General features: G+C 46.2%; 1 protein-coding gene across 6 annotated transcripts in view; it reads left to right on the top strand.

Annotated features, from left to right (window-relative positions):
• The window catches only part of SLC20A2 (solute carrier family 20 member 2), a 111,714-nt gene that overhangs the window by 88,125 nt on the left and 7,254 nt on the right, over positions 1-16,335 (top strand). For all 6 annotated transcript variants that reach the window (XM_054720011.1, XM_054720010.1, XM_054720012.1 and 3 more), the window contains 5 exons: positions 4,501-4,617; positions 6,774-6,977; positions 8,015-8,606; positions 13,259-13,444; positions 14,515-14,599. In XM_054720011.1, coding sequence (XP_054575986.1) covers positions 4,501-4,617; positions 6,774-6,977; positions 8,015-8,606; positions 13,259-13,444; positions 14,515-14,599 — 1,184 coding nt within the window. The remainder of the gene's footprint in view (positions 1-4,500; positions 4,618-6,773; positions 6,978-8,014; positions 8,607-13,258; positions 13,445-14,514; positions 14,600-16,335) is intronic.

The raw sequence follows: 16,335 nt of genomic DNA on the forward strand, positions 1-16,335 counted from the left end.
TTTCTCATATGGAGGCTTTAAAACAAATCCTCATGTTCTTTTGATGCTCAATTATGTTACTGATTTGGTAAGATCTAAATTCTGCCCCTTCTGGCTACAGTATTTGGCTTAGTGGATAGAGTATCCATCCCTCGGACTGAAGGGTCATGGGTTCAATTCCAGTCAAGGGCACATACCTTGGTTACAGGCTCAATCTCTAGTGCTGGTGTGGAAGGCAACTAATGGATGTGTTTCTTTCACATCGATGTTTCTCTTTCTGTCTCTCCCCCTCCCTTCCACTCTCTCTAGAAAGCAATGGAAAAAATAAATCCTCAGGTGAGGATTAACAAAAATAAAAATAAATTCTGTCCCTTCTGTTCCCCTGACCTTGCTCACTATCAATGACTTTCTCCTATTTTCCTTCATGCTGTCCCTCCTTGATGTTTTACTCAATCATGTCCCCCTCCCTCTGGTACATGTTTATCCCCTGCCCTCCCATCCAGTGCCTTGTGACTGGGAGGGCAACTTCAGAGCCTCTGGCCATGACCCAGGCCAGACCGATGGCAAAGGCAGTTCTGACAGTAAAGGTTCAAGGAGCAGGTGACATTGTGGCTTGTTGTCTAAGAAAAGGATCAGAAGCTTATAACTGACCTCAGGAAACCCTTGGGCATGTTGGCCCTGACACCCTTGGAATCCGCTTGAACCCAGCAGGGAGTGTGGAGATGGGCTTGGAAAAGGCCCATAAAGCAGCCCTTCTCAGCTTTTGTTGTGGGCTCTGCTTGGCATGGATGGAACAAATATCTCTCAAATTGTTTCTCTCTCCCCACAGTATCCATGGCTTGCCTCTCTTAGGTCAGGTTAACACAATGAAGTCAAAAGTAGCACAGTTAACAGTTTTACCACCAACTAAACCAAGAGCCAAAGGAAACAGGGGAAACCTCTTCAAAAACCAAGTACTTTTAAGCTGTAAGAGTGATGCGTGTTGATGTTGGGTGGTCAGTTTGATGTGGGTAATTAACAGTTACCATTCAGGTTGGCAGGAAACAGCTTTGGAGTGATCCTCTATTACATGTATTAGACACTGACATGGAGACAGAAAGCAGAAGCCGGGATCCCATGGCCCACAGCATGGCCTGGTGAGGTCAGCCCCAGTGGTTTTATAAGCAGCTCCAAGCTTCAGATTCTGGGCAGAGCCAGGGCTGGAGCTGGCTGCCAGCTGAAGGGGCATGGCCCCACACCAGTCCCCCACTTTCTGAGGTACCCAGGAGTTTGGAAGAGAGACAGCCTAGCCCCTAAGTGTCTATATTCCCACCAGTGTGCCCTTAGCTATAGATGAAGTAGGTGATTCTGGTGTTTTGTTTTTTACATTTATATATGCTAATTCATTCCTAGTAATGTACTATCTATTCTACTTCTTACAATTACCAATAAATATCCTACCTAATAATAGACAAATATGCAAATTGACCATACCTCCGACACACCCACAACGCCACACCCACCATCCAATCAGAGCGAGTATGCAAATTAGCCCATCCAAGATGGCTACAGCCACAGAGAGCAAGGTTTCCCAGGCAACAGGGAAACAAGCTTTCCGCCAGCCATTGCATGCCTAAGCCTCCACTCAAGCTACAAAGTTTCAATTATAGAAGGTAAACAAATTCAAACAGAAATGGCATCAGAATGGAGCTTGAGAGAGCAGGCCAGGGTTGCCACCGGCAACAGGGGAAGCAAAGCTTTCCGCACACCCTGGCCGGGCCCACCCGCTTAAGGCAACAAGATTTCAATTATAACCCCAACAGAAATGGCTGCCGCCACGGAGGGAGCCCCAAGGCTTGGCTCTGCTCCAGGCTACAAAGTTTCAATTGTAGAAGGAAAATAAATTCCAGATACCAGGGCCTCCACTTGGGTTGCCAGGGGGCGTGGCCGGCCTGAAAATCACCACAGGCCCCTCGCTCAGGCCGCCCCACGCCCCAAGGGAACCCCCACCCTGATCAGGGACACCCTTCAGGGCAAACCAGCTGGCCCCCACCCCTGTACCAGGCCTCTATCCTATCTAATAAAAGAGTAATATGCAGATTGATCATCACTGCAACACACAATATAGCTGCCCCATGTGGTCAAAGATCCTGCCCCCATGTGGACACAAGATGGCCACCACAGATGGCCAGCAGGAGAGGGCAGTTGGGAGGCACCCGGCCTGCAAGGGAGGGCAGTTGAGAAGGACCAGGCCTGCAAGGGAGGGCAGTTGGAGGTGATCAACCCTGCAGGAGAGGGCAGTTAGGGGTGACCAGGCTGGCAGAGGAGGGAAGTTGGGGCAAACAGGCTGGCAGCGGAGTGGTTAGGGGGTGATCAGGCTGGCAGGCAGAAGTGGTTAGGGGCAATCAGGAAGGCAGGCAGGCAAGCAGTTGGGAGCCAGCAGTCCTGGATTGTGAGAGGGATGTCCTGGATTGTGAGAGGGATGCCCCCTCCAGGGGTCCCAGATTGGAGAGGGTACAGGCTGGGCTGAGGGACAACCCCCCTCCATGCACGAATTTCGTGCACCGGGCTTCTAGTCCTATATAATAGAAGGCTAATATGCAAATCGACCAAACGGGGGAACAACTGGTTACTATGATGCAGACACTCAATGCAGGAGCTGCCCCCTGGTGGCAGACACTCAATGCAGGAGCTGACACTCAATGCAGGGGGCAGACACTCGATGCAGGAGCTGCCCCCTGGTGGTCAGTATGCTCCCTCAGGGGGAACACTGCTCAGCCAGAAGCCCTGAGCCGGGCTTACGTCTGGTGAGCGCAGCGGCAGTGGTGGGAGCCTCGGGAGTGGGCCTAAGCAGTCAGTTGGACATCCCCTGAGGGCTCCTGGGCTGCGAGAGAGCACAGGCCAGGCTGAGGGTGACCTCCCCGCCCCGAGTACACAAATTTCATGCACCAGGCCTCTAGTATTTAATAATACCTTAATTGAATAACTTTGAGTTGGTTTCTATGTATAAAATCATTAAGTATGTGACAAGCTTGCATCATTATAGATTCATTTAATCAAATGACAACATTTTATTTATTTTTAAATATATTTTTATTTCAGAGAGGAAGGGAGAGGGAAAGAGAGATAGAAACATCAATGATGAGAGAGAATCATTATCTGCTGCCTCCTGCACACCCTCCACTGGGGATCAAGCCCCCAACCCTGGCATGTGCCTTGACTGGGAATCGAACCATGACCTCCTGGTTCATAGGTCAACACTCAACCCCTGAGCCATGCTGGCCGGGCAAAGGGCAATATTTTAAATAGTTCACTCCTCTAACACTTTTTAAAAACTCTTTAACAATTTACAAAAGTGCATGTTTATTATATATTTTCAAATTTAACAGTACAAATGTATATGTAGTAAGAATTGAAAGCCCCCTCCAATTTCGCATCTCTCCCCAGGAGTAACCATTGTGTTTTCCAGAACTTTTGCTATACATTTACACATATGATAGGAGTAAATGTGGGGTCGTTATCTTTTTAAAACATAAATTGGATCATGCTGTGCATACTGCTACCCACCCAGCCTTTCTTACTTAACTAGACCCTGGGCCTCTTTCCTTATCAGTACATATAAATCCACCTAATTTTTATGATTTAAGACTATAACTATTTCACATTTCCCTAAGGATGCATATATTAGTTGTCTCACAAATTCTTGCTATTACAAGTAATGCTATCATGGGTATTCTTGTATGCCTATCATGTGTCCCTGTGTAAGCACACGTTTAAGTTGTACACCTGTGAGTGTGTGTGGAATAGTTCCTGCTGCCACCAGTGACAGAAGACAAGGATTCAGAGTGACGAGCTCTGGAGATGTTACAGTGCCAGGAAGACAGGATGTTCCTAAACCATGTACACCCTACCCTCTTGTTGGCTGATGTAATTGCACGGTAGTGCATTACTGCATTTCTAATGAAAAGTTTTTCTATGTTGTAATTCCATGAATTGATACTGCAAAGAAGAGTTAAGTTTGAAGGTCAAGATCTTTTTAAAACTCTTTTATTCCTAAGCTGATTTTTAAAGAGATTCACGTATGTGGTCAGAGTGACATGTCCATTTAAAGAAGGGTGGCTGACCCATGAGAAGCCAGAGAGGCAGGCAGTCAGCAGCTCTGCGCAGCGTCCAGAGGGGCTGGTGATAGGACACGAGGTGGCGGACTCCTTTCTTAGCCACATGTGTCCACTTGGGAGTTTAGATATTGAGATAAGATGTAAATGATTTTATTGCCAACTTAGTATGCTGCTTGTGCCAATTTGGTAAAATTTTAATAATTAGATTCCTGACCAATTTAACCACATATTCACAAGGTGAAATGTGTCTTAAACACACAGCTTTCTGTCCTGAAAAGCATGGTACCGGTTTTTGGCCGTGGGTTTTATTAAACACAAAATCCAGGTGGTGGGTTTAGCTTAGGGGAATGGAAAGTGTGTTGCTGTGAGGCTTGACCTTTCGGAAAGTAGCCACTGAGACCACTGCTGTCGTTTCTGTTCTCAGTGCTCGGCCTGGTCCTCCCCATCTGGGCAATAGCGCTCATCTCCTTTGGCGTAGCGCTGCTCTTCGCCATCTTCGTGTGGCTCTTTGTGTGTCCGTGGATGCGGAGGAAAATAGCAGGTAAGCGCTCTTTTATTTTTCTGATGTACAAAGGTGCTCCCGAGTTCCAAGTCCTCAGATGTGATGCACAGTTACCCGTACTAACAGAGGGAAGGGGAAGCATGGGTAACTCTAGAACACACACTGCGACACATGCCCAGGCCTTGTCTCCTGGTCCTGGCTCACACAGCAAGGCCCTCGCTGCCGTGGATAACTGGAAGTTGCCTATGCCAGGGAGCTTTGCCAGCCTGATGAAGAACATTTAGTCATCTGGGAAGTGCAAGTTAACACCACACTAAGGTACCACTTCACACCCGCAAGTAAAAAGACGAGCAATATCAAGTGTTGGTGAAGAAGTGGAGTAACTTTATTTATGGTGAAATGTAAAGTGGTGCAGCCACTTTGGAAATTAGTTTAGCAGTTTCCTATGAAGTAAAGTATACACTTAGCATAGGACCCAGTTATCCCACTTCTAGGTGTTTGTCCAAGAGCAATGAAAATGTGTGTTCATGAAAACACTTGCACACAAATCATTTGGTCGTAATTGCCCCAAACTGGAAACAACCCAAATGCTCATTAACAGGTTAATAGATAACCAAATTGTGGTCTATTCGTACATTAGAAAACTGCTGAGTAATACAGGAATGAACTGCCTACCACCGTGGGCACAACAGGACACACTTCACAGACCTTTCCCTGAGCGAAAGAAGCCAGACACAGAAGTGTCCATACCGTATGATTCCAGGGAAAGTTGATCTATAGACATCACTGGTTGCTGAGGCCAGTGCGGGGCCGCAGGAGATGGACTGCAAAGGGGCAGGAGGGAACTTTGCAGGGACAGGGAAATGTACTGTCTTAATGCAGGAGTGGTTATAGGGTATACTCCTATGTTGTCACAGGTCATCTATCTGGACATTCAAAATGTATGAATTCTACAGTATATAAGTTCTACCTCAGTGAAAACAGTTTTTAAAGAAAGAAGAATATGGCTTAGAAAGCTGCCAGAGATATTTTCCTATGTTAACAATTTTTGTTTTAATTATTATAAACTAGAGGCCTGGTGCACGAAATCGTGCGTGGGTAGGGTCCTTCGGCCTGGCCAGCAATCGGGGCGGGGGTGGGGTGGAGAAGGGGAGGACTGCGGGAAGTTGTCTGTGGGAGTGCACTGACCACCAGGGGGCAGCTCCTGTGTTGAGCATCTGCCCCCTGGTGATCAGTGCATTGTCATAGGGACCAATCGTTCGGTCAACCGGTCATAATGGTTGCTTAGGCTTTTATATATATAGATATGCAAATATTCTCTCATTTAGATTATAAGCAATTTGAGGCCAATAGGTCTATATGTACATTTCTTGTTCCCTGTAGTACGTAAGAAGAATTTAGTTTAAAAAAATCTATCTGTCTGACTAGGTAGATACAGAGATAGAGAGATGATAGGGAGAGAGACTATGTGTGAGTGTCTTCAGCAGAGAATCCGAGAAGAGCATTTCCATTTCATTGCTGTAGGGGAGAGCTTAAACATTTGCTCAGGGAATTTTGCAAAATCATTACATCAATAGCGCCACAGAACAGATTTGACTCAGAAGAGTGCTAGCGAGCTGTAGAACAGCTTTTAAAAAAATCTATTGTTTAGAAAGTAAATGATTTTTCAAAGTAGGATCTTTCAGTTGTTGTTGGTGGGTTTTTTTTTTTTTTTTTGAGAAAAATGATTTACTTGTTTCTTAAGATTTAATGACCTGAATAATTCTGAGACCAATAATTTATTGAACAGAAGAAAACCAAACAGACTATAACAATATCAATGAAGACAAAAAGGATAAACATTTCATTGATTCTGAGGTTAGTTTAAGAAAATAGAAGGCGAGCCCTCGATGGTTATAGAATGACAGAATGCTACCCTGTACAGGGACCCTGGGGATCAGATCTGACCCTCTCTGTTTTGCTGGTTTTTGATGAGATAATTCAGGCCCTACACCCCCATCTTTTCCTCAGTAGCTGAATTTTCTGGCCTAAGTTTTCCAATGGATTGAACTCTCCGCTTCATTTTCTCTGTCTAGCTGTTACTTTTTTGTTTCATTTCCAAAGTAAGTACTAAGGTATAAAGATAAACATTTTTTATATTTATTTTTTAATAAGAATTCTTCTAAAAATTTCAGCTATGACTGTACTTTCTTTAGGCAAATTACAAAAAGAAGGTGCTTTATCGCGAGTCTCTGATGAAAGCCTCAATAAAATTCCGGAAGTGGAATCCCCCGTATTTAAAGAGCTCCCTGGTGCCAAGGCCAGTGACGACAGCACCATCCCTCTCACGGGGTCGGCTGGGGAGACGCCTGTGGCCCCAGAAGGCACATCCGCGGTCAACCACCCCCGGGTGGCTTATGGTAAGACCACGAGGAGCCCTTATGGTGGCGGCGAGCCATTCCTCAGGGTAAGCAGCGGGGCCTGCATGTGGGTGATTAGGTTTCAGGGCACAGAAGTGTCCCCCCATTTTATGTTTTGAGAAAACCCAGAGACTCAAGAGGCCTCAGGAGACCGGCCTTCCGTCCGCACCGCAGAATTCCTCTGTCCGGTGCTTTCCTTCCAGGAACTACTTACAGTCCATCAGGCGCCAGGGCACAGTGGTGCGCTCAGCTGCGTGTGCTTGTTTGGCGGTGCAGCTACCGAACTGCCAGAGGCTGGCTTATCCGACTTCGTAAGGATGCCTCCCTCGTAAAGGCGCAGGGAGAAAGCTAAAATCGGAGCCAGGGCCATCTCCCGCCGTAGAATCACAGAAACCTCAGAAAACACCAAGCCTGCCCTGGCGTGTCCTTTTGTCCATAAAGTTTGTAGACGATGGTGGGTGAGCACCAGCCTCTGCCCGGCCTGTCAGGGCAGCTTCCCGCCTCCCTCAAGGTGGGGCCTGGCACCCGCTCTCCTAGGTGCGGCCTCAGACTTGGCCCAGGGGAAGCAAATTAATTTTGCCCACAGATCTGACAGATACTGCCTTCGACAGTCACGTTGGCCTTTTCACGTGCACCTAGAATATCCGCCTCCCAAGAAACTGGGCTTTGCCCCTTATATATGAAGTTTTCTAAAGTAAGTTCCTTACCGGATTCTCCCTTTATTAGTTACTAGAAACAGGAAAGAATGCTGTAGTAATTTCTGGAAGACACTTTTTAAGAGGAAAGTAATATCATTTTAAAAATACCTTATTAGCTTTATCTTTTTGTCGTATGTTTACAAGTTCCTTTTTTATTTTAACCATATTACATGTCCTTTATAGTCCATTTAGAAAAGAAGGCATCTGGGGAAAAATTTAAATCACCCATAATCCAACCTTCCAGAGATTAGCATCATGAAACAGTGGGGAGTCTTTCCTTCCAGACGTGATTTCTGTTCATAAGGCTAGAAAATAAGACTTCTGTCTAACCCTTTCCAGGAAGGGCACTTTCCATGACTCACGGCTCCACAAAATCGCCCATCTCCAATGGCACGTTCGGCTTCGACGGCCACACGAGGAGCGACGGCCACGTGTACCACACGGTCCACAAAGACTCGGGGCTCTACAAAGACTTGCTGCACAGAATCCACACAGACAGGGGCCCCGACGAGAAGCCCGCCCCGGAGAACAACTACAGGTTCCTGCGGCGGAACAACAGCTACACGTGCTACACGGCGGCCATCTGTGGGATGCCGGTCCACTCGACCTTCAAAGCTATTGACCCGTCGCCTGCCCCCGAGGACAGTGAAAAGCTGGTGGGTGACACCGTGTCCTATTCTAAAAAGAGACTTCGCTACGACAGCTACTCCAGCTACTGCAATGCGGTAGCCGAGGCTGAGATAGAGGCAGAGGAGGGAGGTGTGGAAATGAAGCTGGCGTCTGAGCTGGCAGATCCTGCTCGGCCTCGAGAGGACCCTGTGGAAGAAGAAAAAGATGAGAAAGACACATCCGAGGTCCACCTCCTGTTCCACTTTCTGCAAGTCCTTACTGCCTGCTTTGGATCCTTTGCACATGGTGGCAATGATGTGAGGTAAGGATACTCATTCATTCAACAAGTATGTATTGAGGGGCTGCGTGTGCCAGGCACTGTTCTGGGTGCCAGGATACAGCAGCGAACAGGGAACAAAAATCCCTGCCAGTCCTGGTGAGGGTGGGGCACAGATAGTAAACAGATAAATGAAGTAGCACTTGTAATGTAATAGGCTAGACAGTGTTGTTAAAGGGAAAAGTAAACTGGAAAGGAGATTGGAGCTGCTGGGGATTGCAGTGCTGGATAGACTGCTCAGGTAAGGGCTCACTAAGTGAGATCTGAAAGGGTGAAGGGACCCAGCCATGTGAGCATCTGCAGGAAGAGCATTTCAGGAAGAGGGAACAGCAGGTGCAAAGGCCTGAGCTAGGAATATGCCTGGTGTATTCTAGGAAGAGCAAGGAGGAGCAAAGAGGGAGAGTGTAGGCTGTAAAGTTATCAGATCATGGAGGCCCAGAATATGTAGGAAATATGTAAGAAGATGTAGAGAGACTCTATTTCTCTTTTTTACTAGCTAGGTAGCTAGTGACAAGTCACTTGATTTTCCCAAAGCCTCAATATCTCAACCTGTAAAATGGCACTAAAACTAGTACCAACTGTCATGGGGTTTTCATGAGATGCTTTCTATAATGTGCTTAGGACAGTGCTCCTCCTGTAACCAGTATCTATGCATTGTCACTATTACTGTTACTATTAATTATTATGCATGGCTAATGTTTCTATCCAAATCAGGAAAACATGCTATTGTTGCTTCTTTTTTAAAATTTAATCCTCACCTGAGGATATGTTTATTGATTTTAGAAAGGAAAGAAGGGAGGAGAGAGAAACATTGATGTGAGAGAGAAACATCAATTGGTTGCCAACCATACATGATCAGACGGGGGATTGAACCCACAACCTGGGTATGTGCCCTGACCAGGAATCAAATCCACAACTTTTCAGTGCACAGGACGATGCTCCAACCAACCGAGTCACCTGGCCAGGGCCTAGTGTTGCTTTTTGTTGTTGTTAATCCTCACCCAAGGATATTTTTCCATTGACTCTTTTTTTATTTTTTTTAGTGAGAATGGAAGGGAGAGAGAGAGAGAGAGAAACATCAGTGTTGTGAGGGAGACACATTGATTGATTGCCTCCTACGTGTGCCCAACCGGGGACAGGGATTGAGCCTGCAACTGAGGTACATGACCTTGACTGGAATCAAGACCAGGGCCCTTCAGTTCATAGGCTGTTGCTCTATCCATTGAGCTAAACCTGCTAGGGCTGTTGCATTTTTTTATTGCCCAGTTACATGACTCGCCGCTTTACAGCCATGGGTTTCTATGCACTGCCTATCCATGTACAACTGCATTTCGGTTCTTTTTTAAAGAAGTCTCCACCAGACAGGAGGCCTGGACATCTTGTGTTTTGCAGTATTATATAGGTGCTGCCATGTTATTTTAATCAAGGCACCATGTTCTGTCCTGTCTTAATTTTTTGACTGCCCCTCCCTGGACCTATCCTACTTCCTTCTCCTTATCAAGAATTGTTATTGAAGACCTGGTACTGGTGAAGTGTTATGAATTGGGTCCCTGTCCTTCAGGAGTTTAAACTGGAGATAAGAAATAAATACAAATGGGAAAGTAAAAAACCACCCCAAAACAGTATTTCAGGGCCAAAGGAAGAGTTGAAACAGTAACTGCTACAGCTGACCAGAGGTTAGAGCACTTGCTTACAGTTTGGGGCTGGTTTTGAAGCTTTTGAGTAAGGATATCCTATCTAATAAAAGAGTAATATGCAAATTAACCATCACTCAGCTACACCCACAAGCCACACCCACCAGCCAATCAGGAGTGAGTATGCAAATTAACCCAACCAAGATGGCTGCGGCCACAGAGAGAGCAGGGGGGAGGCTTGGGTTTCCCCGGCGATGGAGGAAGCCAAGCTTTCCACACACCCTGGCCGGCCCAGGCCTCCGCTTAGGGCTACAAAGTTTCAATTATAGAAGATAAATAAATCCCAACAGAAATGGCTGCTGCCATGGAGTGAGCAGGAGGCTTGGCTCCACTCCAGGCTACAAAGTTTCAATTGTAGAAGATAAATAAATCCCAGATACCAGGGCCTCCTCTTGGGTCGCCGGGGGGCGTGGCCGGCCTGCAAACCACCACAGGCCCCTCGCCCAGACCACCCCACACCCCAAGGGAACCCCCACCCTGATCCGGGACACCCTTCAGAGCAAACCAGCTGGCCCCCACCCATGTACCAGGCCTCTATCCTATCTAATAAAAGAGTAATATGCAATTGACCATCACTCCAACACACAAGATGGCCGCCCCCATGTGGTCAAAGATCCTGCCCCCATGTGGACACAAGATGGCCACTACAAGATGGCCAGCAGGGGAGGGCAGTTGGGAGGGACCAGGCCTGCAAGGGAGGGCAGTTGGGGGCGATCAAGCCTGCAGGGGAGGGCAGTTAGGGGTGACCAGGCCAGCAGAGGAGGGAAGTTGGGGGCAAACAGGCTGGCAGGGGAGCAGTTAGACATCAATTAGGCTGGCAGGGGAGTGGTTAGGGGGTGATCATGCTGGCAGGCAGAAATGGTTAGGGGCAATCAGGAAGGTAGGCAGGCGAGCAGTTGGGAGCCAGCCGTCCTGGATTGGAGCGAGTGCAGGCTGGGCTGAGGGACACACACACACACACACACACACACACACCGTGCACGAATTTCGTGCACCGGGCCTCTAGTGGTCTGATAAAAGCAGTGTCCTAGAAATAGTAATGTGACAGTAAAGAGGGGGCTTCTATTTATTCACCAAAAGGTTATTAAGTTCATACCACGCCTCTGTGCTGAACCATTTGTAATTGGTTCTAATCCTCCTCAAAACAGCCCTTTAAGGTCATCGGTGATGTTAGTCCAAGATGTGGAATCGGAATCTCAGAAACGTGACATTTCTTGTCCAGGATAACACAGCTAGCGAGAAGCAGACTTGAGAGCTGGCTCTTTGTGACTTGCAGCCCACACTCTGTCTACAGAGTCTAGACTGGGATGGGAGGAGGAGACTGTAGCTACAGAAGCCGTTAAAAGCCTGTGTGTAGTTCCACATGTAAGGAACTTGGAAGTTGTCATACTATCCTAAAAACAAGTGAAAAACTGAACATACTACAAAATCTACAACTCTCTTTGGATCTGGAAGAGAGAAGAGGACACAGGACAAACCACTGCCCCCAAGATTGCAGCTATAGTCAAATACACGGCATCACGAGTGGAAGCTGCTGTGGGAACCAGTGCCCAGTGGGAAAAGCTGAACTGTAATGATGAACCCTAGAGGCTCAGTGGAGACAAGGCTGAGAGTTAAAGACTCCAGGGGGACCAACCTAGTGGTAGAAACAGTTAAAAAAAGTATAACCAGTACATGAGCAAAGGAGAGAAAATAGAATCATATAAAATGCTCACTTAAGACAAAATGGAACAAAAAACAAGGGTAACAAATAGAAAAGAGTAACAGATATGATAGATATTAATCCAACTATGTCAAAATCACTTTGAACGTCAGTCATCTACATGCACCAGTTAAAAGACACAGATTTTCAGACTGGGTCAAAAAACAAGACCCAACTATCTTTTGTTTATAAGAAACCCACTTTAAATATAAAGACACATACAGGATAAAAGTAAATGGAAGGAGGAAAATATACCATTCTAGCACTAAGAAAGCATAAGCAGTTAACTTATATTTATTTCAGACAGAGCGGACATGAACAGATTCAGGAGGCAGAAAATCAGTGAGGACATAGTTAAACTCAACAATACCATTAGTCAACTCTATATCATTTATATCTGTAGACTTTGACAGGTGAATTCACATTCTTCTCAAGCTCACATGAAGCATTCAGTAAATAGGCCACATTCTGGACCATTAAAAACCTTGATACATTTAAAAGAATAGAACTAATAAATGTCTGCTCTCAGACCACAATGAAATTAAGCTAGAAATCAGTAACAGAAAGATAACTGGAAAATCCTCAAATATGTAAAGATTATATAAAACACGATTAAATAACACATGGCTCAAAGAAAAAACATCAAGAGAAATTTTTAAATACTTTAAACGAAAAGAAAAACACATCAATAATTGTGGGATACGGCGAAACAGTGCTTAGAAGGAAATGTATAGCATTGAATAAATATATTAGGAAAGAACAAAAAAAATCAATAATCTAAATATTCATCCTAGTAAACTTGAAAAAAAAAGCAAATCAAATCCAAAGTAAGGAGAAAAATAATAAGAATTAGAACAGAAGTCAATGAAATTGAAATCAGAAAATCAGTGAAATGAAATCCTATTTTTTTGAAAAGATCAATAAAGTTGATAAGCTTTAGCCAGGCTAAATGAGAAAAAAAGAGAGAGAGAACACAAGTTACTAATATCAGAAATGAAAGAAGAGACATCATTACAGATCCTATGGATATTAAAAAAATAAAGCCGTACTATTTTCTGTTAATTTTTTACCACAACAAAAAAATTAGATAAATCACTTTGATCACCACTAGCTTATACATAGGCAAGCCATAAATACAGTAAGCAGGGCTGTCCCCAAGACTGAGAAGTCACTGCATGTTGTGTATGGTGTCATTTGTCCATACAATGTTTGTATAATTCATTGGTTTTTCTCTCTCCCAGTAATGCCATTGGTCCTCTGGTAGCTTTGTGGCTGATTTATGAACAAGGTGGAGTCCTGCAGGAAGCACCTACTCCCATCTGGCTGCTGTTTTATGGAGGAGTTGGAATTTGTACGGGGCTCTGGGTTTGGGGAAGAAGAGTGATCCAGACCATGGGGAAAGACCTCACTCCAATCACGCCATCCAGGTAAGCCAGGTGCAGGCTGGAGCCGCAGGGCTGGTCCTTTGAGGCTGCCTCCTGCACACCCCCCACTGGGCACGTGCCTGCAACCAAAGTACATGCCCTTGACTGAAATCGAACCCGGGACCCTTGAGTCCGCAGGCTGACGCTCTATCCACTGAGCCAAACCAGCTAGGGCCCTCATGCACTCTTGGGCCCCCATCCGTGTGGCACTGAGATGAGGGAGAGAAAACGAGAGGGTGGGAAGACAGAAGGAAGGAGAGGATGAAGCAGACCAGGAGGGAAGAGAAACAGAACCCACCCAGGAGCCCCCACTGGTGGTCTCACCCAGCATGAGCTCTGAAGAGCGAGTGGGGAGCCCGGGGATGCAGACCACACCCATGGCCCAGGGCCTGCCTTTCCCCCAAAGTCTCTGCCACACCAGCTCCACCTAGTGGACGAAGCAGCTCTCACCTGCCACCCTCCTGAGGTTACTTTGTGCTTCCTTCCCCTCGCAACCTCTGCCCTCAGAGGTGGGGTCCGAGATTCATGGTTTTCTCTGTAGTCCTTCCTGTTGTCCTTTTCACTCATCTTTAGCTAGATTAGGGAACTTTAGAAGGATACAACTAAAACTTGGAATTACCTATTGTAAGAAATCTTTTCCTTCTTGAAATTCCTTTCAGTGATTCTTCTATAAGGTTGACTTCAAGAAAAATTAGTCATCTGAGAAAAAATACACTTTTTTTGGTAATAAGTGCACATTTTTTAAATGAGAGCAGTTTTCCGTACGCCACTTTAGAAATGAGCAAGTGACCATTCTTTACACAGCAGGAATTTCTGACCCAGTTACTACAGTGTGTGCGTTTTGAAAACCTAGCAGAAAAACAAGGCTATTCGGGGCTGTAAACAGTGTAAGCAGAGCCTTAGTGTGAATCGTTGCCATTATACAGCAGTTTCTAGTTCTATTGATGTCATCTGGCCCAGTCAGGAGTCGGCAGTCAATTCAAAGCATGTCCTGGTGAGACTGGCAGCCCTGGGGTGTCCGTGAGGCCCATACAAAGGGCGCCTGTGATGTGTCTCCTGTCTCCCTCCCGCAGCGGCTTCACCATTGAACTGGCCTCAGCGTTCACGGTGGTGATCGCCTCCAACGTGGGGCTTCCTGTCAGCACCACTCACTGCAAGGTAGGCCCCCGCCAGCACCTCCTTTCTTCCGGCTGCTGGGATCGGTCCATAGTCACCCAGTGAATCAGAGAAAAGCTGGTTACGCTTTGTATGTTGTTGTTTGTGAAAAGTCACCTGCAGGTTTGCTGGGTGTGCACTGTTGGATGTGGGGCGATTGCTCTCCTCAGACTATCCCTCTCGACCTTTCCCGCTTCGCAGTGTGCACTCTGCTTTTCAATGCATGCCTGGCGAGAGCCTCCCCTCCTCAACGTGTGCTTCACACTTTCCATGTGTCCTGTCTCTCTCATTGTTTCCACAGTGATTTTGCATTGAAGTCATGTGTGCGCTAACCATATTCCTAGGCTCAAATGGGGGCATGCCACTCAGTGCCAACCCATTGCAGGGGACTGGGAGTGGACAGTGGAACTAGAGATAAGCAGAAATCATCTCAATGGAACTGTAAGACACAGTTGTTTCAGTTCTTTTTCCTTATCTAATGATGGTCAAAGTGACTGTATTGCCTTAGAGTAAATTCCAGAGGAAGGTGATGCTTACTATTGCTCACAGCCAATGCTGTAAAACTCAGGGCTGTGCAAGAGGGGATTCCTTGCTTTAGGACTGGAATGTTGGAGCTGTAAGGAACCTTGAAGACTAATGGAGAGGAGACGGGCTCCGTGAGTTTCAGGGAGTTATCCAAGGTCACGCCGGGTGCAGCCAGGACTAGAACCCAGGTCTGATAACCCAGGTCTGGAAAATTCCCAGAACATCTTCAATGGGCCTCCTGTTGACCAAAGTATTCCCTAACTTCAACAAAGCAAAGTCACCTCCAGATGTTTCCTAGGTTCATGTGCTTGCATCATTCAAGAAAAACTCATTCATACCTGCTGTGTGTGAGGTACTGTTCTAGGCACCAGCAAATGACCCCGGCCTTCTACATTTATACACAAGCCACTGTGTTTATAAACAAATGCAAATGACTTAGTGATTTGACTGTTAAGGCCAGGCAGCTTTTATGGGAGTCTTCTGAGTGGGCTACCTCATGGAAGGGCAGCCTTATGGGAGAGGGTTGTTTTCTTGTCCCTTCTTCTTTTGCTACAAAATAATTTCAATTTCCACACATTTTCATTGTAAAAGTTATTTCCACTTACTGAGCATATATCGAGTGCTAGGGACTGTGTTTAGTGCTCTATACTATGTGCAAAATATGTCACTTAATCCCCACAGCAATCATTTGGTACTGGTGTTCCCAATCCTATTAATAAAAGGCTCATATGCAAATTGTCCCCTCGACCAGGGGGTGGGGCCAGCTGTCCAACCGCCCACAGCTCCTCCCCCCCCCCCCACCCGTGCACAAATTCGTGTACCGGGCCTCTAGTTTACATATAAGAACACTGAGGTTTCCAGAGTTAAGTCACTTTCCTAAGATCATATATTTAACATGTGATAGAACCATTCAGAACTTCACCTCATGCTCCGGACCTCCTAAGCGTAATCATGATAATCAGAATCATGGTAACCAACCATGACTAAGGTGTGTGGGGCAAGTGCTCTCTGCTGGGCACTGTTTTAGTGCACAGTGAATAATTAACTTGTTTCTTCTTCCCACAAACCTTCGAGGGCAGTGCCAGTGTTACCCCGTTTTACCAGTGAGGACACTGACGCATAGAAAAGTTAACGCACTGTCCACTAGGGTGACACAACTAGCGAGTGGCCCTTGAGGTCCAGCCTGGGCAGTGTGGCCCAGAGCCTGCCCTCCA

Source organism: Eptesicus fuscus, chromosome 8 (genome assembly GCF_027574615.1).
Source record: "Eptesicus fuscus isolate TK198812 chromosome 8, DD_ASM_mEF_20220401, whole genome shotgun sequence".
Taxonomy (NCBI): Eukaryota; Metazoa; Chordata; class Mammalia; order Chiroptera; family Vespertilionidae; genus Eptesicus; species Eptesicus fuscus.